This window comes from Dama dama, chromosome X, assembly GCF_033118175.1.
Source record: "Dama dama isolate Ldn47 chromosome X, ASM3311817v1, whole genome shotgun sequence".
Classification (NCBI taxonomy): Eukaryota; Metazoa; Chordata; class Mammalia; order Artiodactyla; family Cervidae; genus Dama; species Dama dama.
In genome coordinates this window covers 69,755,702-69,779,671 of record NC_083714.1, presented here as the reverse complement: position 1 = coordinate 69,779,671, position 23,970 = coordinate 69,755,702, and the positions used below count along the sequence as shown (strand labels likewise).

At 35.8% G+C, this 23,970-nt stretch overlaps 1 protein-coding gene across 5 annotated transcripts in view; it reads left to right on the top strand.

The window, feature by feature from the left end:
- FAM133A (family with sequence similarity 133 member A) overlaps positions 1-19,312 on the top strand; it is a 44,800-nt gene extending 25,488 nt beyond the window's left edge. For 3 of the 5 annotated variants that reach the window (XM_061136470.1, XM_061136467.1, XM_061136469.1), the window contains exons 3-5: positions 3,517-3,603; positions 8,427-8,533; positions 16,401-19,312. In XM_061136470.1, the coding sequence (XP_060992453.1) occupies positions 16,504-17,238 (735 nt within the window). In that variant the 5' untranslated portion in view covers positions 3,517-3,603; positions 8,427-8,533; positions 16,401-16,503 and the 3' untranslated portion in view covers positions 17,239-19,312. Of the gene's footprint in view, positions 1-3,516; positions 3,604-8,426; positions 8,534-8,891; positions 9,124-16,400 lie in introns of all 5 variants that reach the window. The other 2 variants (XM_061136468.1, XM_061136471.1) reach the window with 2 other exon arrangements.
- Positions 19,313-23,970: the final 4,658 nt, after the last annotated feature.

Below are 23,970 nucleotides of genomic sequence, written 5' to 3'. Positions count from 1 at the left end.
CAATCTCTGGGTCAGGAAGATCCCCTGGAGAAGGAAATAACAGCCCACTCCAGTATTCTTGTCTGGGAAATCCAATGGACAGAGAAACCTGGCAAGCTATAGTCCATGGGATTGCAAGAGAGTTGGACATGACAGTGACTAAACAATAGTGGTGACATGTATACACCATTATAGTATCATACATAGTATTTTCACTGCCCTAAATATCCTCTGTGCTCTGCCTATTCATCTCCTTCCCCCACAGCCCCATCCCTGGAAACCACTGAAATTTTTTTATCATCTGAGTAGTTTTGCCTTTTTCATTATAATGGTGTCAAAAATTCAAAGTGAAGTTGAGAAAAATTAAAAGCCACAGTAAGATAAGCTACCTGCAAAAGTAACCCAAGGGACTGCTTCTGAGTAGATAATTTAATTTGGACACACTAAAAGTTTTGGTTGAGTTTCAGGGAGGCATGATTAGAATGTGATCATAAATTTAAAAGATAAAATATAATCAATTAATGGAAGACTGAATTATCAGAAAGAAGAAAAAACACATTAGGGAAAATCAGAGAACTAGCTGCAAGTTTCCAGCAATGTCTAGGAAAGAGAGTGCCCTGATTATCAGATTGGAATACTTTAGTCGCCCACCCAATGGTGGATATTGGTAGGTAGATCAAATTAAATCTTGAGGCAGTAATCATTAAGAATATCTGCTGACTCATTTTTTAATGATTCCAGGTTCACATTGGTAATTTATGACTAATTTGACTTTGTATGTGTTTTATCTAATGGATTCAGGATGTTGGTTATCAAACTGAACAACCATGTGTTTTACAACATTTCCAGTTATAAACTAATGGATGGGTATCTGATTTATACATTGATATCATGTGACTTTAGTTAGTGTGAATTAGGCTCCCTCATCCAGGTACAACTGGCACACTGATAAAATAGTATAAAGTTTTACATAGGTTGAAGCAAATATTATGTCTGTATGGAAAAGCATATGGGTAACATCATTTATCTATTTGCAATCAAGAAAAGAACTAAGTTGTTATACAGAATACACTTATGTTTCCTCTTATTTTTATTGTTTCTTGTTGAAATTTCCTCATGGAATGGTTTTTGGACATTTTACCATAATAACCTGAGGAAATTATTAAAATTACATGTTTGTGGGACTTAGAGATTCTGATAACACTTAGTCTGGGATGAAGCATAGGACTCTGCATTAAAACAAAAAACAGCCTATATGATTCTGAGCTTGAGCATTAGTGGACTTTACCTTGAATAGCACTGTTTTACAGAAAAAAAAATGCTATATTTAAATAAACCTGTGGTTCTTAAAGCAATTTTTCACAGCTGGGAAAAATTCATGATTTCTGTTAGATTTCTGTTACAATGACATCATAATCAGTTTCAGACCTCTAGTCATAACTGTGTATTCAAATCACAGCAAGGATTGAGGAAGTGGATGGCAGGTTTGTAAGGGTAACAGACAGGGGCAGGGCTAAGGGAAGACAAAATGGCTACCATTTTCACTGTACTGTGTGCCCCAAGGTGAGGAAAAGAAAGTAGAATCCTTTGAAGTCTTCCCTGTTCAAGAGCAGAAGCAAATAAATAAGTACTGATGCCAAGGTGCAGCCTAGGCAATATAACCCCCTTCCAAATTCTTATCATCTCCACATCTCCAAGTGAGACAATGTAAGTAAAATCAATGTGCTTCCTATGAAAATGCAACTTTTAAGTCCCTAACTTTCTCTGATGAGAAAAGCTGACTCATTGGAAAAGACCTTGATGCTGGGAAAGATTGAGGGCAGGAAGAGAAGGGGATGATAGAGGATGAGATGATTGGATGGCATCACTGTCTCAATGGACATGAGTTTGAGCAAACTCCAGGAGATGGTGAAGGACAGGGAAACCTGGCTTGCTGCAGTTCATGGGGTTGCAAAGAGTTGGATACAACTTTGCGACTGAACAACAACAACAACTCTCACTCAGAGCCAGATTGCTGCCCCTAAATACCTCTTACATACAAATTTTCCGGCTTACTCTGGTAATGAGGAACTATTTAATTGAGGATTTGCAATTGAAAGAGGATTCAGGAGATTTGAGTGAGGGGAAAGTAAGGGTAAGAAATTGGTTGGTAGAAAGTGGTATAGGTTAGGATAACAAACAAGGTGGCAGAACTAGAGTTTGAATCCATCAGACTCCAAAGTCTATATACCTTTTTATTAAATTTTTCTAACATCAATGTATATAAGAATTACCTGAGGGTCATGTTAAAAATATATGTTCATGACCCAAGAAGTTATGATTTAGTAGGTCTTATATGGATTCCAGAAACCTATATTATTATCAAGTATCACAGATATTAATAATTCTGATGCAGATGATCAGTGGACATATTTTGAGAAAAATTTCCTAGAGAAATAGTTCTCAAACCATTTGGTTTAAGGATCTCTTTACACTATTAGAAATTACTGAGAACCCCAAGAAGCATTTGTTTATGTGGTAAAGAATATCTGATAAATGATAGCTATTGATATTTATGGTAATAAAACTTAAACAGAAATTTTAAAATATTAATCCATTTGAAAATGCCAATAATAAGACCATTAAATTTTAACTAGATAACATTGTGTGAAAAATAATTATATCTTCAAAATTGAAACATCTAATGAATAGAGATGTATTAGTTTAACATTTTTCAAATCTCTTTTATGTTGACTTAATAATTCTCATATATATTTCTACATTCAATTTGTTATGATACAATGTTTTGGTTGAAGTATATGAAAAAGAAAAAAAAACAAAAACTCAAGCCTCACACAAATAACATATTTGCAGACAACATGAAAGGAGCCTGGAGACTCCCATGGATACAGGCATCACACTTCGACTTAGTGTCTTTAAAGTAATAGCTATTATTGCTATCAGAAATAGCTATTTTCTTCAGTCTGTATTAGTCATCAAAGTTTAGGGACACTAAAGAAGGTAGAAAAATTAATTTGTTTCTTAGACTGTTTGGAGTTGTTAAATGATTTCATAAAATGTATCCCAATATTACTCCTTTATTAATTTACTTTATAAATTTGAAAGCACTATAGAAATGTAAAATAGGAGTCCAGGTGTTTGGGCAGAATTTTGTTTATAGAAATTGGGATTCAGAACAAAGATTTCTTTTAGGGTAGAGGGATATCAATAGGCAATGAGGAAGGAATACATTAGGTGAACATAAGAATACATAGGTAGGAAAAGTATAAAAGCAGTGAATAATCTGGAGTTGCTTATAGTGGATATTTACAGTTGAATAAATAACTATAATGGTGAGAAAGTGCTAATCATAACCTTTTAAGGAGAGTTATTACTTTGCCTGAATAAAATAACCTTTTCTTCTGGTCACACATCTCTTCAAACTTGGTTACTTTTTGTTGTTGTTGCTTTAAGTTTTAGTTCTATAACCTAAAACTTGCTGCCAAATTATGCAAAGACTTTAACAAATATTATCTCATTTCTTATCTTTGGTCAAAGTGGAAGCACCTGAAAAGGAGATTGGAAAAAGGCAGCTAGGAAAGTGAGAGGAAAATTGAATGTTTATAATCTTGGAAGCCATTTGAGGTAAGTGGTTCAAGGAGGAGGGAGGGAGTAATCCAATGTGTCAATTGATGCTGATTGATGAAGTTAAGATAGAAAATGAAAATTGATCGTTAGATTTACTGGCATGAAGGTGATTAATGTCCTGGACAACAGAAGTTCCCATGGAGTGGTTGAGGTGAAAAAGCCCCAAGGTGGTTTTCATTGGTTTAAGTGATACAATAGCATGTTTCTGTGCTAATGTGTTTTTCAAGAGCTTCAGTAGTGAACACAGTACATACAAATCTTTTCCTTATAAAACCTATAATCCAGTAATTCAAGCTGATGAAAGCAAGTTTTCTTCCATTTCAGCATGCTATACACATACAGCATGCCCAGGTAGCTCAGTGGTACCTCTGCTTGCCAATGCAGGAGCCACAGGAGACTTGGGTTCAATCCCTGGGTTGGAAAGATTTCCTGGAGGAGGAAATGGCAACCCACTCCAGTATTCCTGCCTGGAAATTTTCATGGACAGAGAGGAGCCTAGTGGGCTGTAGTCCATGGGGTCGTGAAGAGTCAGACCTGACTGAACACTCTCATGCAGATACACATTTTAGATGTTTCTCTAATTTTTAGGATGTCAAATTTGTTTTTAAGATGAGAAATTTCATGCTAAAACAATTTGGAATAGATCAGCCAAATAGATTATAAAATTTTGATAGGCCTGCTTATCAGAAGAGTTAAAGGATTACATAAGTAATCTGTATGCCCACATTCAGTGCTGTTCAGCAATTTGGGGTTAGAATTGACTCCATCAATAGAGAAAAACAGTTGTCTAGAGTTACTGAGTCTGAAGTAAATCAAGAAAATGTACTGAGATCTTCAGGTTCCTGATTCAGACAATAATATAGGCAGATTATTTCAGTGTCTGTCAAAGGGTGAAAATGATTCAGGGGAGTCTAGGTAAAAACAGCTGACTTCCTAGTGTGGAACTTTCCTATATTCCTAACTACTGCATGACAACTGCTGTTGGCAATGATATGACAAATAGGTAAAAATGACTGATATGACATGCTAAGTGTCAGGTTAGCAAATTCTTTGACTTAGAATATCTGCAAAAGTAGTGGATAGAGAGCATGATAATCTGGGCAGTACTACAGTCTTTACTCTTTAGGAATCTGCAATCCAGTGAGGGAAAAGGAAATTATAAGTGACACTCTACATATACATGGCAGGAACATATACAGCCATGCAAAGGAACAGAGACAAGTAATAAGTAATCTGGACTGCACTTCTCTGGTGGCTCAGCTGGTAATGAATCCTCCTGCAATGCGGGAGACCAGGGTTCGATCCCTGGGTTGGGAAGGTCCCCTGGAGAAGGGAACAGCTACCCACTCCAGTATTCTGGCCTGGAGAATTCCATGGACTGTATAGTTCATGTCTCAAAGAGTGACATGACTGAATGACTTTCACACACAATCTGGACTATAAAGGGAAGAAACTGTTAGTAATTTATAGATTATCCAGGCTGATTTGAATAGTTTCCATTTGCTTTTTGCTGATTATAGTTAACACTGTTCCTTAAGCATCCCCATACTTGCAGATGTGAAGAGAGATGGGAAAACTTGAATCAATCCATTTTAGCAACTCTGTTAACCAGGTTGGGTAAGGAAAGAAATGAAAATAGTGAGTGAAATGGTGTTTTTGAGTTTTCTATGCATTTCTATTTTCTCAAGTTATTTTCATTATCATTAAAGTTAGTTGTATCCACCACATGGTTATGCAGAAAAACACATTGGCTAGTTTAAGCTATACTCCCACACCAAAGAAAGATTTATGCTTCATGTATCTGAAAATTATAGATTAATATGGCAATTAATAGAATATCTGCTACAAGTTGTCCCAATTTGTAGAAACTGATATTATCAATGATATTACCAACCAATTTAAATTTTGTTAGCATTAGACACTTTCCTGCTCTTTCAAGGGAGCATTTGTCCTATGACCTTCTGAACTTAAGGGATAGATGTACAGCTACAAATAATCATCATATTTTCTTTAGAGTCCTCAGCTAGAATTTGCAGCCATTTTTCATGCTATTGATATAACATTCTTTAATAATGCAGGCTTTAAATCAGGCTGCCAAGGGTCCAATCTTGGCTCTACTACTATCAGACATTGGAAAAATTATTTTTTTTCCTTCCTTTCCTTCCTGAGACTGATTTGCTCATCTGTCAGATAGGAAAATAATAGCATCTACTTCATGAAGTAGTGAGAATTCAATGAGATAATCCATGTAGACCACTTGGAACAGTACCTGTTCATGGTGAATACTGAATAATTGTAATCATTATTACATGATTGGTGGAAATAGTCATAGGAATATCAAGTCTTTACATTTATATAGACTCTAATACTTTTCAGACTGTGGCCAAAAAATATTTCATTTGAACCTTGGAGCAGATGACAGGATTGAAACCTGAGACACAGAGAGGTTATGTAATTTGTCTGAGAGCACTCAGTAAGTTAATACGGAAGCTGGTCCTTCACCTCTATAATGATACTGAATTCTAATGATGATTGCTGCATCAGTGAAGTTAAACAGCCTGCCTAGTGAATTTTCCTAAAATAATCTGCCTTCATCAAGCCAACTCTTCCTCAGTGTTTTTCTTGGAATTGAAAACTAAGTTTTCTCCCCCTTGATATGAATACTGAGTTATCTCTTTCACATGGTTTTCCAAATCAGGCAAGTCCAGCATACTAAAGTATTATTAATACAAGTTTTCACACTTTCCGATGCTTTTCAGTATACCTCATTATTGTTTCAAATAAGCATCTATAAGTTAGTTATTATAAGAAGTCTGTATGACCTGGCCTTTGAATTTTTAGGAAATTTGCATATGTAGTCATTTGTGAGATGAGAGGTGACAAGTAAATATACCTAGCTGTGCTGCTTTTATACTGTTTATAGTCAGTATATTCATATATACACATTACATCAAATTATCTATTCTGGTTTTAGAAATATACTTTAAAAAATTCATGTAAGGGTGGCAGAGTACAGAAGGCAATAATTGAAGCATTGATACATGAAAAAACAACTAAAGTTATTTAAAGCTATGTATAAGTAAATGTGTTTTGAACTGTGTTCCCTGGCAAAATAAAAGCTTCCCTGGTTTGCTTCCTATGCTTAGGACTTATCTTTCATACATTGTTGGAAGAGCTGACAACTGTATACTGGCACAACTAGATCCAGGGAAAAGTTGACAGATTTTAAACAACAACTGAGTTTGAATTCATAGTACATTGCCTCAATAAGCATCTCATGATTCTCTCATATAAAATACATCACTTTTAACACAAAATGTAGATAAAATTATAAGGAATAAATGGAAGGTACAATTCTATCTCACTTTGAACTTATAATGTATGAGTTAAATTCCATTCACAAAACTGGTGAGATGTGAGTGAGATTGATTTTAGATATCCAGTGCTGAAAAACACAGACAAGCTTTGTGACTTGAAGTATCTTGTCAAGGGTTTACATAAAACTTATTTATTAAATAGAAATTGGGACAATGGGGAGAAAAGATGTGGTAAATCTTATTTGGGGAGTCTATTTTCATAGAAGTCATATCACACAGATGGAAAGAAACTAGTATGCAGTTAGCACTGGTTCATGTAAGGTGGTCCCTAGAGTAGAGGAACTGGAATTTTCAGTGGTCCTAGGATGTTTTGGTTACGTTATATATAACCATGAGTTACCATATCTAAACACACACAACAGGGCAAAATCTGTTGTCAAGGAAGACTCAAGAAAATCATTAGTGAACATCCAAAACTTATCAAGTGCACTGACAAAATAAGTACCTTTTTGGCAAATGCTTAGTTGAATTTGGTGTGTGTGTGTGTAAAATCATTTTCTGCAGAGTGTTTCTTAAAACATTGATGCTGACACTATAAACAATACTGTTATTTTGTTCATGGCTTCTTGACTAGGGCAAAATGTTAATGGGGCAAAGTTGTTTTTCTGCGCGCCTTTGCTCTTTTCTTTAACTATACTCAGAAGTTTAAAACATTTTCAGAAATGTATGCAGGAGAGTGCCATTCCTACTAGTTGAGAAACAACCATGATATGGACTCTATTGATGATGAGTCAGTCATGTCACCTAGATGCCACATTATAGTAAACACAGTGTTTTGTGTTCCATCTCCAAATAATTTATATTTGTCATCCAAGTGCCAGGTACTTAGTTCAAGCTTAGTACATGATTGAATAAATTAAAATCATTTCCTATTTCCTAGCTCTGTCTGCTGAAAGAGTCCAGAAGCAGCAATATTCCAATGGGGGCTAATGCACAGGATATACAAGATGATCCTACAGTGTCTTGTAGAATGAGAAAGTAAGGAAGTATGTAGGAGACAAAATGAAAAGGGTGTGTCAAAAGGATACAGGAGCCAACTAAAAGAGCCCCTGAAGGCCACCGCTGAAATAATTTCAACAACAAAATAAGTAAAGTAGTATTGAAATATTGCCCAAAGTATAAACTTAATTAAAACTCATGATCTATACTGATAAAGTGATCAAATCTCCATACACAAGGATTTCAAATATTTTATGTAGCTATTTCCCATCAAGGAGGTAGAGCATAAGTCTCCATTACTTAAGTGTGGATTGTACATAGTGACATCCCTTCAAAGAGTATGGTATGGAAACAGAGTGTGTATGATCTTGCAGTGGAAAAAGTTGGCAAACATTCATTACCTCAGTCTTGTGATCAACATTAACATCATGATAAGTCACCTTCACATGTACCCTCAATGTAATGTAATGAGAATTGTACTTTACTTGTGTTCTTTCTTCCAAGAACTTGCAGCCTAATTCTAAACACGAGAAAAACATCAGACAAACCCAAATTGAAGAGTGTTCTGAAAAATCAACATCTGATCAATACTCCTCACAACGAAGAAAATTGTGAGTAACTGCCAGTCTAGAAGAGCCTGGGAGACATGATTACTAAATGTTATATGGTATACTGGATAGATTCCTAGAACAGAAAAAGGATATTAACTTAAAAACTAAGGAAATTTGAATAAAGAATAGACTTTAGTTAATATGAATGTGTCAGTATTGGTTCATTAGTTGTGGCAAATGTACATAGTAATGTAAGACATTATCAATAAGAAAACTAGATGCAAAGGATTCTTGCAACTTTATTACAAATCTAAAGATATTCTAAAACAGAAAGTTTGTTTTAAAAAACATTTTACTTCATCATCATAAAAGCTAAATAATAACAATGATTTGTTTTTCTGAATCACCGGATGCGAAGAGTTGACTCATTGGAAAAGACCCTGATCCTGGGACAGATTGGGGGCAGGAGGAGAAGGGGATGACAGAGGATGAGAATGTTGGATGGCATCACCGACTCGATGGACATGGGTTTGAGTAAACTGCAGGAGTTGGTGATGGACAGGGAGGCCTGGCATGCTGTGATTCATGGGATCTCAAAGTCAGACACGACTGAGCGACTGAACTGAACTGAACTGAAGAGAAATAAGAGGGTGAAGTACTCATTTCTTTAAAATAAACAATTAGCTAAAATTTATACTTAGAACTTTATCCTCTCATAGCCTTTCTTTTCCATTTTATCTCTTGTATTTGCAATATTTTATTGCTGCTCTAAATTTCTGGTGTCATCCTTAAGATATTAGAGACTGATCCCTTGTCAATTGACAATTCTGTAGACAGAAAAAGAGGCAATATTTCAGATTCTACACCTTTTCTCTGGAATGATAAATGCTCCATGACACAGCTATGCCAGAGGGAATTCACCTGAAGTGAAGGCTTTTAACATAGCACAGCGTTGTATCATGTTGATTCCAGTCAAAATAAGGGATAATTTCTCCCTCAAAACAGTCATGCTACCAACTAGAATAGAATATGTTGTTGCTTGAGTTTTATTTAGAAGAAAGGTATCATTTTTTATATACTTGCTAAAACTAGTATTTTCAGGAAATTTTCAAGTATCATTAAACATCCCCATAAATGCTCTTTTTTTTCTTATTTGATCTGTGAATTCCATAAAACTGTGACGATCCTATATATTATCAGTTGGTGTGAAATAGCAGAACACAATGATAATTAAAGGTATTGGTAGCATATATGTAGGTATGTGTGTGCATATGTCATGTCAGTCAGTTCAGTTATCAGTTGTGTCCAACTCTTTGTGACCCCATGGACTGCAGCACACCAGGCCTCCCTGTCCATCACCAGCTCCCGGAGTTTCCTCAAACACATGTCCATTGAGTCAGTGATACCATCCAACCATCTCATCCTCTGTCATCCCCTTCTCCTCCTGCCCTCAATCTTTCCCAGCATCAGGCTCTTTTCCATTGAGTCAGTTCTTCGCATCAGGTGGCCAAAGTATTGGAGTTTCAGCTTCAGCATCAGTCCTTCCAATGAACACACAGGACTGATTTCCTTTAGGATGGACTGGTTAGATCTCCTTGCAGTCCAGGGGACTCTCAAGAGTCTTCTCCAACACCACAAGTCAAAAGCATCAATTCTTCTGCGCTCAGCTTTCTTTATAGTCCAACTCCCACATCCATACGCGACTACTGGAAAAACTGTAGCTTTGAATAGACAGATCTTTGTTGGCAAAGTAGTGTCTCTGCTTTTAAATATGCTATCTGGGTTGGTCATAACTTTTCTTCCAAGGAGTAAGCGTATTTTAATTTCATGGCTGCAGTCACCATCTGCAGTGATTTTGGAGCCCCAAAAAATAAAGTCTGCCACTGTTTCCCTCATCTATTTGCAATAAAGTAATGGGACCAGATGCCATGATCTTAGTTTTCTGAATGTTGAGTTTTAAGCCAACTTTTTCACTCTCCTCTTTCACTTTCATCAAGAGGCTTTTTAGTTCTTCTTTGCTTTCTGTCATAAGTGTGGTATCATCTGCATGTCTGAGGTTATTGATATTTCTCCCAAAAATCTTGATTCCACCTTGTGCTTCATCCAGTCCAGCATTTCTTGTGATGTACTCTGCATATACGTTAAATAAGCAGAGTGGCAACATATAGCGTTGACATACTCCTTTCCTTATTTGGAAGCAGTCTGTTGTTCCATGTCCAGTTCTCACTGTTGCTTCTTGACCTGCATACAGATTTCTCAGGAGGCAGGTCAGGTGGTCTGGTGTTCCCATCTCTTTAAGAATTTTCCACAGTTTGTAGTGATCTACACAGTCAAAGGCTGTGGCATTGTCAATAAAGCGTAAGTAGATGTTTTTCTGGAACTCTCTCGCTTTTTCAGTGACCCAGCAATGTTGGCAACTTGATCTCTGGTTCCTTTGCCTTTTCTAAATCCATCTTGAACATCTGGAAGTTCACAGTTCACATACTGTTGAAGCCTGGCTTAGAGAATTTTGAGCATTACTTTGCTAGCATATGTGCATATGATTATTTTATAATATAGTAGACTCATTGATTTCTTAAAGCCTTTAAGTAGGTTTATGAGGCATATATTTCAGTAGCATGATATTTAAATTTACATTAACTAGTGGTAATAAAGAACATTAATTTTTTTTAATAGAGGCTGCATCCAAATGTCCAGAGCTTTGCAGAAGAGTTGGATATTTTAAAGTCTCAGAGCTATTGCCAACTATTTGCAAAGATTTTTCAGCTGAAGTCCCTATGTCTGTGAGAGAGAGTACATTGCCTACAGTTTGACATATCATTAAAAAATTGAATGAAATGATTTGTAAAATAGAGTAGCTCTTTAAAATAACTAGCCTTGATGATAGTGACAATTGAAATTAAGACTGTGAAACATTAAAATATGCTTTAAGTTAATTTGAATTCATATTGACTTTCACCTGAGCATGTTCAATGAAAAATGGTGTTGATACAATCAACATGTTGATACAATTAACATGGAGAAGTGGATATGATGACTGGTTTACAACAGTGTAGTAATGTGAATATATGCATTATATTTGGCTTTTCCTTTTCACCTCAGGGCCTTAGCATCTGATATTCCTTGTGCTTGCAACATACAGTCAACTTTGGCTCTTTTATTACTCCTTTACTCTTTAGTCACATGCATCTAGCTAGCTCTAATTTATCCATCAGGTCTCAGATTACATGTTACTTGTATTTTAGTATCTCAGAGTTGACCTTCTATTCTAAATTAGTTCACGTATTATTCATAGTGTCCTATGTTTTTCTTTTATCATTCTAATCATGATTATAATTAATACTCACTTGTTTGATATTTGTGTAATGACTTTTACCTTTACTAGACCATGATCTCCATGGGGTATAGCATAGTGTCTGGTGCATAATAGATGATCAAAAGGGAGTTGTTATAAAAATGAATGGACAGATAACTGTTATAACACTTAGATCACCAGCAAGGCTGTTATAATTTGTATTTAATATTTATACAAAATCAGCATACTTCATACAAATGAATAGAGATAAAGAAAATGAATTTTCTCTTCTAAAATAGAAACAGAAAGTAAGCCACAGTACTTTTAAGACAGAGTACCTGAGCAGGAGACTTTGTTGCTGTTATTTTTTTTCTCGGTGTTATTATCTTCTGAGAAAAGAGCATACATATTCTGCAAGTCTGAAGGCCTCCCACAACACTTGTCTGGTGTTATTTCAAATTGTAATTATTGTTCTCAAAACTCCTATGCTATCTCAACCTGTCAGTCGTAGCAGATGACCTTGGCATGTATGATTGAGTGAAAATGAAGGCTCTTATGTGAGAAATGCTTCAAATTTCCCCCTTTCATCTCCCCTGTCACTAACAAAAGAAAAAAAAGAAAAACCTATACCCATACTCTTTATTCTTTTCCTCTGCTCTTTCAAGAAGGGAGATCCTCTAACTATGCCTTTGATTCCTCTCTGTTTCTTCTATGGTTTTGCCACAAAGAATTATTGCCTCTCTTTCCTGTCTTCTTTAAAGTCTTTCTATTTAAATATCATCACCCTCTGAATATGTTCAAGTTTCTTCTATGATAAAAACAAACAAGAGTGAAAAATCATTTTTTGAAAATTCTTCATCTCTCTTTGGGCTTCACTGGTGGCTTAGCTGGTAAATAATCTGCCTGCAATGCAGGAGACACAGGTTCGATGTCTGAGTCAGGAAGATCCTCTGGAGAAGGGAAGGGCTACCCACTCAAGTATTCTTGCCTGGAGAATTCCATGGACAGAGGAGCCTGGCAGGCTACAGTCCATGGGGTTGCAAAGAGTCAGAAATGACAGAGCAACTAACACACATCCTATGTCTCTAATATCTCACCTCCAATTTACTCTTTAACCTTCTGTCATCTGGTCTATGCCCTAATTAATTGAAATTGTGTTAGCAAAAGTTACTAAAAATTTCTTCACAGTCAAATATAATGGACATTTTCAGATTTTATCTTATGTGACCTATTTGATTTAGTATTGTCCATAACATCATTTTTTTTCCTGGATTTTTTTTAAAGTTAAACATAATACCTGTTCATCATAAAAAAAATATAAATAGTATAGGAAAACTTACAAAAGAAAATAATGCCTTCTCTTATGCAGAGATAATCAGTAGTTACATTGGTGAACTTTCTGTATGTGTGTACCATAATTCATACAACCTGTTTGTTATTGATGAACATTTAGGTTTTTTCCTCAAATTTTAATGTTTAGAAATTCCTCAAGTGAAATTTATGAATCTTTAAGGATTATTGCCCTTGCCTTGAAACTCTACTCTCCCCACTCTCTTTCTGTGACCTTACTTTATTTTCTGATACTGCTGTAGCTCTTACCACTCTGGCTAATTTTCTGATGTCTTCTTTGTAAGTTTTACTTTCTCTGCCAGCCCTGTGTATGTTGTTCATTTGCACACAGTGCTCAAACCTTTTTTCATATGAAATCTTCCCTCAAGGTAATTTAATTTTCTCTCATGACTTTAGCCAACACGCAGTGACTGCCAATCCTGTATCTCTAACTCAGGTCATATTCCAGAGTTTTATCACCCATACATCCAATTTCCTACATGTAGGTTCATTCACATGTTTCAAGCTTTATGAATCTAACATTGAACCTAGAACTTTACTCAAAGTCTATGTCATTTCCTATATTATCCAGTCATTGGCCTTTTATCTTGTCTCACAAGCCAGAAAAGGCAGAGGAACCAGAGATCAAATTGCCAACATCTGTTGGATTGTAGAAAAAGCAAGGGAATTCTAGAAAAACATCTACTTCTGCTTCAGTGACTGTGCTACAGCCTTTAGCTGTGTGGATCACAACAAACTGGAAACTTTTTAAAGAGATTGGAATACTAGACCACCCTACCTGCCTCCTGAAAAACCTGTATGCAGGTCAAAAAGCAACAACTAGAACCAGACATGGAACAACAGGCTGGTTCAAAATTGGGAAAGGATTATTTCAAGGTTGTGTATTGTCACCTGCATATTTAACTATTATGCAGTGTACATAATGAGAAATGCCAGGCTGGATGAATCACAAGCTGGACTCATGATTGCCAGGAGAAATATCAACTACCTCAGATATGCAGATGGTACCATTCTAATGGCAGAAAGCTAAGAGGAACTGAAGAGCCTCTTGATGAGGGTGAAAGAGGAGAGTGAAAAAGCTGGCTTAAAACTCAACATTCAGAAAACTAAGATCATGGCATCCAGTCTCATCACTTCATGGCAAATAGATGTGGAAAAATTGAAAATAATGATAGATTTTATTTTCTTGGACTCCAAAATCACTGTGGATAGTGACTGCAGCCATGCAATTAAAAGACATTTTGCTCCTTGGAAGGAAAGCTATGACAAACCTAAACAGCATATTATAAAGCAGAGACATGACTTTGATGACAAAAGTCCATATAGTCAAAGCTATGTTTCTTCCCATAGTCATGTTATGGATGTGAGAGTTGGAACATAAAGAAGGCTGACCACCGAGGAATTGATGCTTTTGAAATGCTGAGAGTCCCTTGGATTACAAAGCGATCATACCAGTCAGTTCTAAAGGAAATCAACCCTGAATATTCATTGGAAGGACTGATGCTGAAGCTGAAGGTCCAATAATTTGGCCACCTGATGTGAAGAGCCAAACTCATTGGAAAAGACTCTGGTGCTGGAAAAGATTGAGGGCAGAAGGAGAAGGGAGTGACAGAGGATGGTGATTAAATGGCATCACCAACTCAATGGATGTGAGTTTGAGCAAACACTAGGAGATACTGAAGGATAGGGAAGCCTGACACCTTGCAGTCCATTGGGTTGCAAAGAGTTGGACACTTGAGTGACTGAACTTCAACAACAGGCCAGAACCTTGCCCTAGATTCCTTTCTCTTCCTCATGCTTTGTATCTAATTGTTCATTAATTCCAGTAGAATCTCCTTAGTATGGCTCATATTTCCCCCTTTTTCACTCATAATACCACTATTTTTATGTTTCTTCTGCCTAGAATGTCCTTCAGTTCCTCATTTATTCAGTGAACTCCTATTTATTCTTCAAAATCTTGTACTGACATCACCAACTCCAGGAGCCTTCTCTGAATGCACCTCTTTCATAGAGTTACCCATCCATTAATCCACTCATTTGTTTGTTTATTATTGAGCAAATATTTATTGAGTACTTAGTGTGGGCCAGATGCCAGTAAGATACTGGGAACATCATGGCTAGAAGACAGGTCAAATGTGACCTTTACCCTTCTTGGCCTTATATTTAGAAATGAATACACACATGCATATGCACGTGAACACACACATGCATTCACACACACAAAAATACACATCCAAATCAATAAAGAAAATAATCATCAGTTTTCTAAGTGCTATGAATAAAAGAGGCAAGAAACTGTGATAAAGAATAAAGAGTGTAAGGGACAGATACAGAAGCAGCATTAAAATATAAAGCCACTAGACTATTTTAAAATACTTCTGATTTCAGTGTGGGACTGAAAGGGAAGAGAATAAGGGCAAAAAATAGGGCTGTCAAGAAGTTGATGTCAAGAGGCAATATAATGTTGTGTTAAGTGTGCAGGGTTTGGCCTCATGCTGCCTTGATTTAAATCCTGGTTTTACCATTTGCCATTTATTATGTCACTTTATGCAAGTTACTCAAATTCTCTAAGCTTCAGTTTCTTCATTTGTATAATAGGATAATGACAGGATCAACTTCATAGGACGTTGATCTATGACTAACCTTTAGATTAGTCTAGAGACCAAATAAGATAATCCACTGCACAACACTGATCAGTCCCTGGCCTCTAATAGAGATGAATAATCCAAGTGACAGGTTACAGTACCTGCACTATTTTGATGACAGCATATTTGAAGAGAAGTGAACAAACATGAGACCTCTGTTGTTGTTTAAACAGCAAGATTTATTAATGAATTGGATATGTGAATTGAGGGAGAAGGATTTTTCAGGCATGACTCCTAGGTTTCTGTCAAAGAGTGGAATGGGTTGTGCTGCACTCTACTGAAATGGGGAAGGTCTGCCTGGTACAGAATTTGGCTACAGACATTTCTCTCTCGTTATACCATATAAGGCAGAATGAAAGAAAGAAAAAAGGTAAGTACCATACAATATAAAAAGAAATAGCTATGTAAAATTTAGATAAGTCAGAACTTTACATGAGATATGAAAAACACTTTATGTTATATTTACACCACAATGTCTAAAACATGTAAAACTTTTGTGTATATATTTTCTCAAGGTCTAAGATTTTGTAAATCTTTCTACCATACTATGTGATAAACAGTGAACAATTAAACTTATGTGCTTACTTTGTCTTATATTAAAAGTGTTTTGTAATCATTCCATCTGCTTCTCTCACAGAATGGAACCTGCTTGGTATACCAGCAGATGAAGAATTTAAGGAGGGTGTCTGTTTTTATTCTCTTTAGCAACTGAGAGTTTGCTCTGGGAACCATCAGGCACCATGGGGAAGCGGGACAATCGGGTGGCCTATATGAATCCTATAGCAATGGCCAGATGGAGGGGCCCATCTCAATCTGCAGGCCCAACAATACAAGATTATCTGAATCGACCAAGGCCCACCTGGGAAGAGGTGAAGAAACAATTAGAAAATAAAAAGAAAGGCTCCAAGGCATTAGCTGAATTTGAAGAAAAAATGAATGAGAACTGGAAGAAGGAACTAGAAAAAAGCAGAGAGAAATTATTAAGTGGAAATGAGAGCTCATCCAAAAAAAGAGAAAGAAAGAAAAAGAAAAAGAAGAAATCTTGTCGGTCTTCATCTTCTTCATCAAGCACTGATTCTTCAAGCAATTCTCCAGATTCTGAAGGTGAGGAAAAGAAAGAAGGAAAAAAGAGAAAGAAAAAGAAGAACCATTCATACAAATCATCAGAAAGCTCTCCATGTGATTGTGAATCCGAGAGCAAGGAATCTGTGAAAAAGAAAAAGAAGTCAAAGGATGAAACAGAGAAAGAAAAGTGTATTAGAAGTCTCAGCAAAAAAAGAAAGAAGACTTGTTCTGAGAATAAACTTTTATCATTGGAGTCCTCATCAGAATCAGATTATGAAGAGGAGATGCAAGCAAAAAAGAAGAGAAGACGTGAAGAGCAAGAAAAAGCAAAGAAGAAGAAAAAGAAACAGCACAAAAAACATAGTAAGAAGAAGAAAAAGAAATCAGGTTCAAGTCACAAATCAGGATAGTATCAAGTGAAAAAAAGATTTACCTGTTGAAAAAAGCAAGGAAGGTCTATAGGAAAATTCAACTGTGAGTGTTAGAGCATATTTACCAAAATGCATGAGTTTCCCTGTGTTAGTAGAATTATTCCTGACTTTGTTGCCAGTCAAATGCCACTGTGCCAGAAAGGGCCGTAATTGTTGCCTGCAGCTTAAATGTAGGGTTTTGTTTTGTTTACCTGTTTTTCCCTCCACTGGCTAATTTCTCTGAGAGCTAAAATCGTGTTGTCATACTAGTGTTTAAAATGTTTAGAATTAAATTGACGTTTTAGATGATAAATAATTCTGACCAAACAATGTATCTAATGTCAAAAGTATCTAATTTGGATACATCTTTAAAATATATTCAGAAATACCCAGGCAACAATAGTTGACCTTTTTGAAGCATGGACTTAACATTAATGTCTCTAAATATTTATGTTTGAAGATTAAAATTTAGTTTATTTTTCTTTTCTCCTTAATAAACTTTTGTTTACATGGGGAAAGGGCTTGTGGGGGAAAAAGAGTTTGCTATCACTTTGGTGAGCTGAATAGTGTGCCTTTGATACTTACACATCCTATTTTTGCTAGTGGAGCATCCATTCTTTTCTTACTTAGTAATGTATGCTGCTTCACATGAACAAGAAAGACAACAATTTACAGTATATGTAAAACCCCAGTTTTATAAAACTGACCTCCAATTCAACAGTACTGAATAATATTTAGTGTTAGAATGTTACATGATTTTAATTAACTTTGATACCCTTTGGAGGAGAATCATTTTAAATAGACCCTGGTATTTTTTTATTAATAAATCTTTATCCTGAAATGTTTTGCATGTTTTATACTATTAAGTTTTGATTATCCAGGGACAGTCTATATAATCAGTAATCCTTTTTTAATATGATTTATGCTTAGGGTACAAGTTTCAAGTTTTTAATTTCTTAATCTTACTATATTAATTTCATTACTGTGTTTGATTGCATACTTTCTAAAATATTTAGCATGTAAAAAAAAAGTTATGAAAATATTTAATGCCTTCATATTGAAGCTGGTTTACTGTAAGCAAGTCTTGTTACATAAAACTACTGCCAAAATCTTAGTATGCTGTTTAAAAATTTATTGTCTTAAGCATTAATATTGAGTTAAAATAGGAGTTAAATTAGGAAATTGTAATCTGTTTCATATTTTACTAAGATTTGGAGTTTGTTGCCTCATGTTTGTTGCTGATTCATGTTTACCACTATGCTGAAATAAGTTGAAATTTATTTTTGCTTTACATATTTTATATCAGAGCAATATGAATTATAAATTGATGCCTAAAAAACACCCATTACAGATGCAGTGCTAATTGTAATGTCATATGTACAAAGTATTTTGGCATGAGGAGAGAATAGATAGCTATTTTTTTAAGCTGATTTTATGTCAGCTCCCTTGAATCAGAAGTAAAATTATTATAAAGATGGAAAACATCTGGTGGATAAGTAACATATTGACTCCCCAAATTTTTGCAGTGCATACACCAGAATCTCTCAGTAACATTCTTGGAAAATTATAAATGTAATGCCTTGTTAGGTCACACTGAAACTTCGTAACTGTAGCTGTTTCCTAAAATATAGCTATATCTATATGCAAATAAAAACTATTATATTTAAGGGATATTTTTATCCATATAGAGTTTTCCAAAAATTATTTTTTATTAAAATATTAAAAAGCATGTGTTATTTGTAGAATGTGGCAAAGACATTAACAGCTATCAAATATCTATGTGCTCGCATTCACTTCCCAGCCCCTGTAGTTAGGCAATGCCATTTATTACTTCTAGCAGAGGGATTACAGAGAAATTATAAACAAAAGTGATGTGTTGTTTCAGTACTGGTGCAGTAAAGAGTCCTATGTGACCCTCCAGCTCTCTTTACCTGCCATGTGGACCTGAAAGCAGTGTGCTCTAAATGGTGTACCTACAAGATGGATGCAACCTGTATCTCTAAGTCTCTGTTTGTAAGGGACCTGCCCTGAAGAGCTGATGGACTTGGGGTGAATGTTTTGAGTGTGAGAAATAAACTGTTATGTGTTAAGCCACTGAGATTTTGGGTCTTCCTTTTCATTACTGCAGCAATCAACTATCCTACTCTGAATAGTAACATACAACTCTGGAATGTCTGTTTCATTATTTACATAAAATAACTCACTTATTTCTGTCACATCTTCATGTAGTCAGCAGAATGATTCAAAAGTAATCATTTATGCCATAACAGAAGGAAATGTTATTTTACTTGCCTTGGTTTTTATGTAATGACTGAAGAAGAGGGTGGCCTAGGATATTTCACACTTATCAGCAATAATAACTGTCTAGGAAGTAAAGCTACTTCATTATTCCTCTGATTATGGCCAAAACAATCTGCTAGTAAAGGTTTTTGGAAGGCAGTTTTAAAGCACTCATAGGAATCAGTGAAGAATAGGGATGCTACTTTTTACATATAAGTATAGATGATGGTTAAAAAAAGTGATAAGGAAATATATAGAAGACAATAGACTAAGTAGATTTAGGTAAACATTTAACATGTTGCCTGCAGACTAAAAGCTAAATAAGTTATCCCTTATGTGAAAAGCACTACAGTTACTAGTAATGTGCTCTATGTGATTCATAAGAATAGCTTTAGACACAGTATTTAAGTAAATTTGTGGGATGGGAAGCAGTGGGAAAGTCAGTAAGAAAGTAGACAAGAGATGGGGGAAAATCAATACAATCTAGATTAAGAATGTAATTGCAAGCAGAAAAAGAAAAATTTAAAAGATCTCAGACTGAAGATAAAGATTATATTGGAGATAAGGAGAATGAATAGAATTGGGGGTTCTGGTTTTGTATCTTGTGATACTTTCTTTGGCTATTACAAATTTATTTTGAGGAAGGTTCACCTTTGACATTGTGATTCTGTGGGCATTTTCTGTTTGACCATATTTATTTTACCGAAAAAAGAAGTATTTAATTTGTGATGTAGGTTTGAAGCTACTTCATGATTCATGAAAATTGTAGTCAAACACTCAAGCATACCTATGTACTTCAGAACTGAACTAGTTTTCTTAGTCCTACTTGAGCTGCAAATAAGATGTGTTCTTTCTTCAAATGACTATCACTTTTGACTTTCATGACACATACAGCAATCTACCTTTTTCTTGTTGTTCAGTCACTAAGTCGTGACTGACTTTTTGCAAGTTCATGGACTACAGCATGTCAGACTCCTCTGATCTCCACAGTCTCCTGGAACTGATTAAAATTTATGTCCATTGAGTCAATGATGCTATCTAGCTATCTCATCCTCTGCTGCCCCCTTCTCCTTTTACCTTCAATCATTCCAAACATCAGAGCCTTTTCCAATGAGTCAGCTTTTTGCATGACATGGCCAGAGTATTGGAGCTTCAGCTTCAGCCTCAGTCCTTCCAATAAATATTCAGGGTTTATTGAATATTCTGATTTAATATATTTATTAAATATATTTATTAAATATTCAGGGTTTATTGAATTGGCTGATTTGATCTCCTTGCAGTCTAAGGGACTCTCAATAATCTTCTCCAGCACCACAATTCAAAAGTATCAATTCTTCAGCACTCAGCCTTCTTTATGGTCCAACTCTCACATCCATATATGACTACTGGAAAAACCATACCTTTGATTATATATAATCTTCCCAGATAACTTAGTTGGCAAAAAATTCACCTGCAATGCAGGAGACCCTGGTTTGATTCCTGGGTTGGGAAGATCCGCTGGATAATAGGTAGGCTACCCAGTCCTGTATTCTTGGGCTTCCCTGTGGCTCAGCTGGTAAAGAATCCTCCTGCAATGTGGGAGACCTGAGTCTGCTCCCTGGCTTGGGAAGATCCCCTGGAGAAGAGAAAGGCTACCCACTCCAGTATTCTGGCCTGGAGAATTCCACGGACTATATAGTCCATAGGGTCACAAAGAGTCAGACACAACTAAGTGACTTTCACTTTCACTTTGATTATACAGACCTTTGTCAGAGAAGTGATGTCTCTGCTTTTTAATACACTATCTAGGTTTGTCATAGCTTTCCTTCCAAACAGCAAGTCTTTTAAATTTTATGGCTGCAGTCACTGTCCACAGTGATTTTGGAGTCCAAGAAAATAAAATCTGTCACTGCTTCCAATGTGTCCCCTTCTAATTGCCGTGAAGTGATGGGACCAGATACCATGATCTTGGTTTTTTGAATGTTGGTTTCCAACCAGCTTTTTCACTCTCCTCTTTCACTCTCATCAAGAGTCTCTTCAGTTCCTTTTTGCTTTCTGCCATAAGGGTGGTATCCTCTGCATATCTGAAGTTATTGATATTTCTCCTGGCAATCTTGATTCCAGCTTGTGCTCTATCCAGCCCAGCATTTCACATGATGTACTCTGCAAATAAGGTAAATAAGCAGGGTGACAATATACAGCCTTCTCTTACTCCCTTCCCAATTTTGAACCAGTCAGTTGTTCGATGTCTGGTTCTAACTGATGCTTCTTTACCTGCATATAGGTTTCTCAGGAGACAGTTAAGGTGGTCTGGTATCCCCCTCTCTTTAAGAATTTCCAGTTTATTGTGATCCACACAGTCAAAGGTTTAGTATAGTCAGTGAAGCAGAAGGAGGTATTTTTCTGGAATTCCCTTGATTTCTCCATTATGCAACAAATGTTGGTAATTTAATGTCTGGTTCCTCTGTCTCTTTAAAACCCAGATTCTACATCTGGAATTTCTGGCTTCACATACTGCTGAAGCCTAGGTTGAAGGATTTTGAGCATAACCTTACTAGAATGTTAAATTAGTGCAATTGTATGGTAGTTGGAACATTTTTTGGCATTACCCTTCTTTGGAATTGGAATGAAAAGTGATCTTTTCCAGTCCTGTGGCCCCTGCTCAGTTTTCCAAATTTGCACACATATAGAGTACAGAAGTTTAACATCATCTTTTATGATTTGAAATAGATCAGTCGGAATTCCATCACTTCCACTAGCTTTGTTTGTAGTAATGCTTCCTAAGGCCCACTTGACTTCACACTCCAAATCTCTGGCTCTAGGTGAGTGACCATACCCTTGTGGTTATCCGGGTCATTAAGACCTTTTTTGTATAGTACTTTTGTGTATTCTTGCCAACTCTTAATCTCTTCTTCTTCTTTTAGATCCTTGCTTGAAATGTTCCCTTGATATCTTCAATTTTCTTGAAGAGATCTCTAGTCTTTCCCAAATCTTTTGTTTTCCTCTATTTCTTTGCATTGTTCATTTAAGTTGGCCTTCTTGTCTCTTCTTGCTATTCTCTGGAACTCTGCATTCAATTGGGTATATCTTTCCCTGTCTCCCTTGCCTTTTGCTTTTCTTCTTTTCTTTTGCTAGTTGTAGAGCCTCCTCAGACAACAACTTTGCCTTCTTGCATTTGTTTTTCTTTGGGATGTTTTTGTTGTAGTTCACTGCCTCCTGTACAATATTGCAAACCTCTGTACATAGTTCTTTAGGCACTCTGTTTACTAGATCTGATCCCTTGAATCTATTTATCACCTCCACTCTATAATCATACAGGATTTGATTTAGGTCATACCTGAATGACCTCATGGTTTTCTCTATGTTCTTCAATTTAAGCCTGAACTTTGCAATAAGGAGCTCATGATCTGAGCCACAACCAGCTCCTGGTCTTGTTTTTACTGATCATATAGAGTTTCTTCATCTTTGACTACAAAGAGCATAATCAATCTGATTTCGATATTGACCATCTGGTGGTGTCCATGTGTAGAGTCTTCTCCTGTGTTGTTGGAAGCAGGTGCTTGCTATGACCAGCATATTCTCTTGACAAAACCCTGTTAGCCTTTGCTCTGCTTCATTTTGTACTCCAAGGCCAAACTTGCCTGTTTTCCAGGTATCTCTTGACTTCTTACTTTTGCATTCCAATCCCCTGTGATAAAAAGGAAATCTGTTTTTTTTTTTTTTTTGGTGTTAGTTCTATAAAATGTTGTATTATATATTTTGTATATCTGTGGGCTTAGGTTGTTAAGAGCATTGACTCTTGGATAAGTACTAGTTTAAAATTCTCACCCTGCCATTTCTTGATATGTGACCCTAAGTAAGTTAGTTCACCTCTTATATGTATTTCCTCAGATACAAAACCAGAAAAACAACAATATCTATCTCTGTGACTGCTATGAGAATTAGATAAAATAACATTTAAAGTATTAAATACCGTTTTTGGAACATAGCAAATACTCAGTGAATGCTACTTCTTCTTTCCTCCTCTTCCTAACATCATCATCATCACCATTATTATTTTATTATTATATCATCATTTTCCTTTCTTCATTGTAGCCTCCTGAAAAGTAGAGGCTGTTTCATCTTTTATCTCTTGCAATGATGGTACACAGTATTTTGCATATGATAGGTGCCTCATAACTTTCATTAAATTGAATTAGCTGGTCAAGCCCTTGGACAAAGGAGAGTCTGAATAAATCCAGTGTACCATTGCTATGTATCTGCTCCCTGACTCAGTTTGTAAATGGCTTATTGAGATAATTCATGTGTCATAAAATCCATATTTAAAAATATGTAATTCAGTGTTTTGTTTAATATACTCACAGATATATACAAAGATAACCACAACCCTTTAGGACATTTTAATCACTTCAAAAAAGAAATCCTATCCTCCCCATTAACCTCTAGCCTCCACATACTTTCTTTTTCTATAGA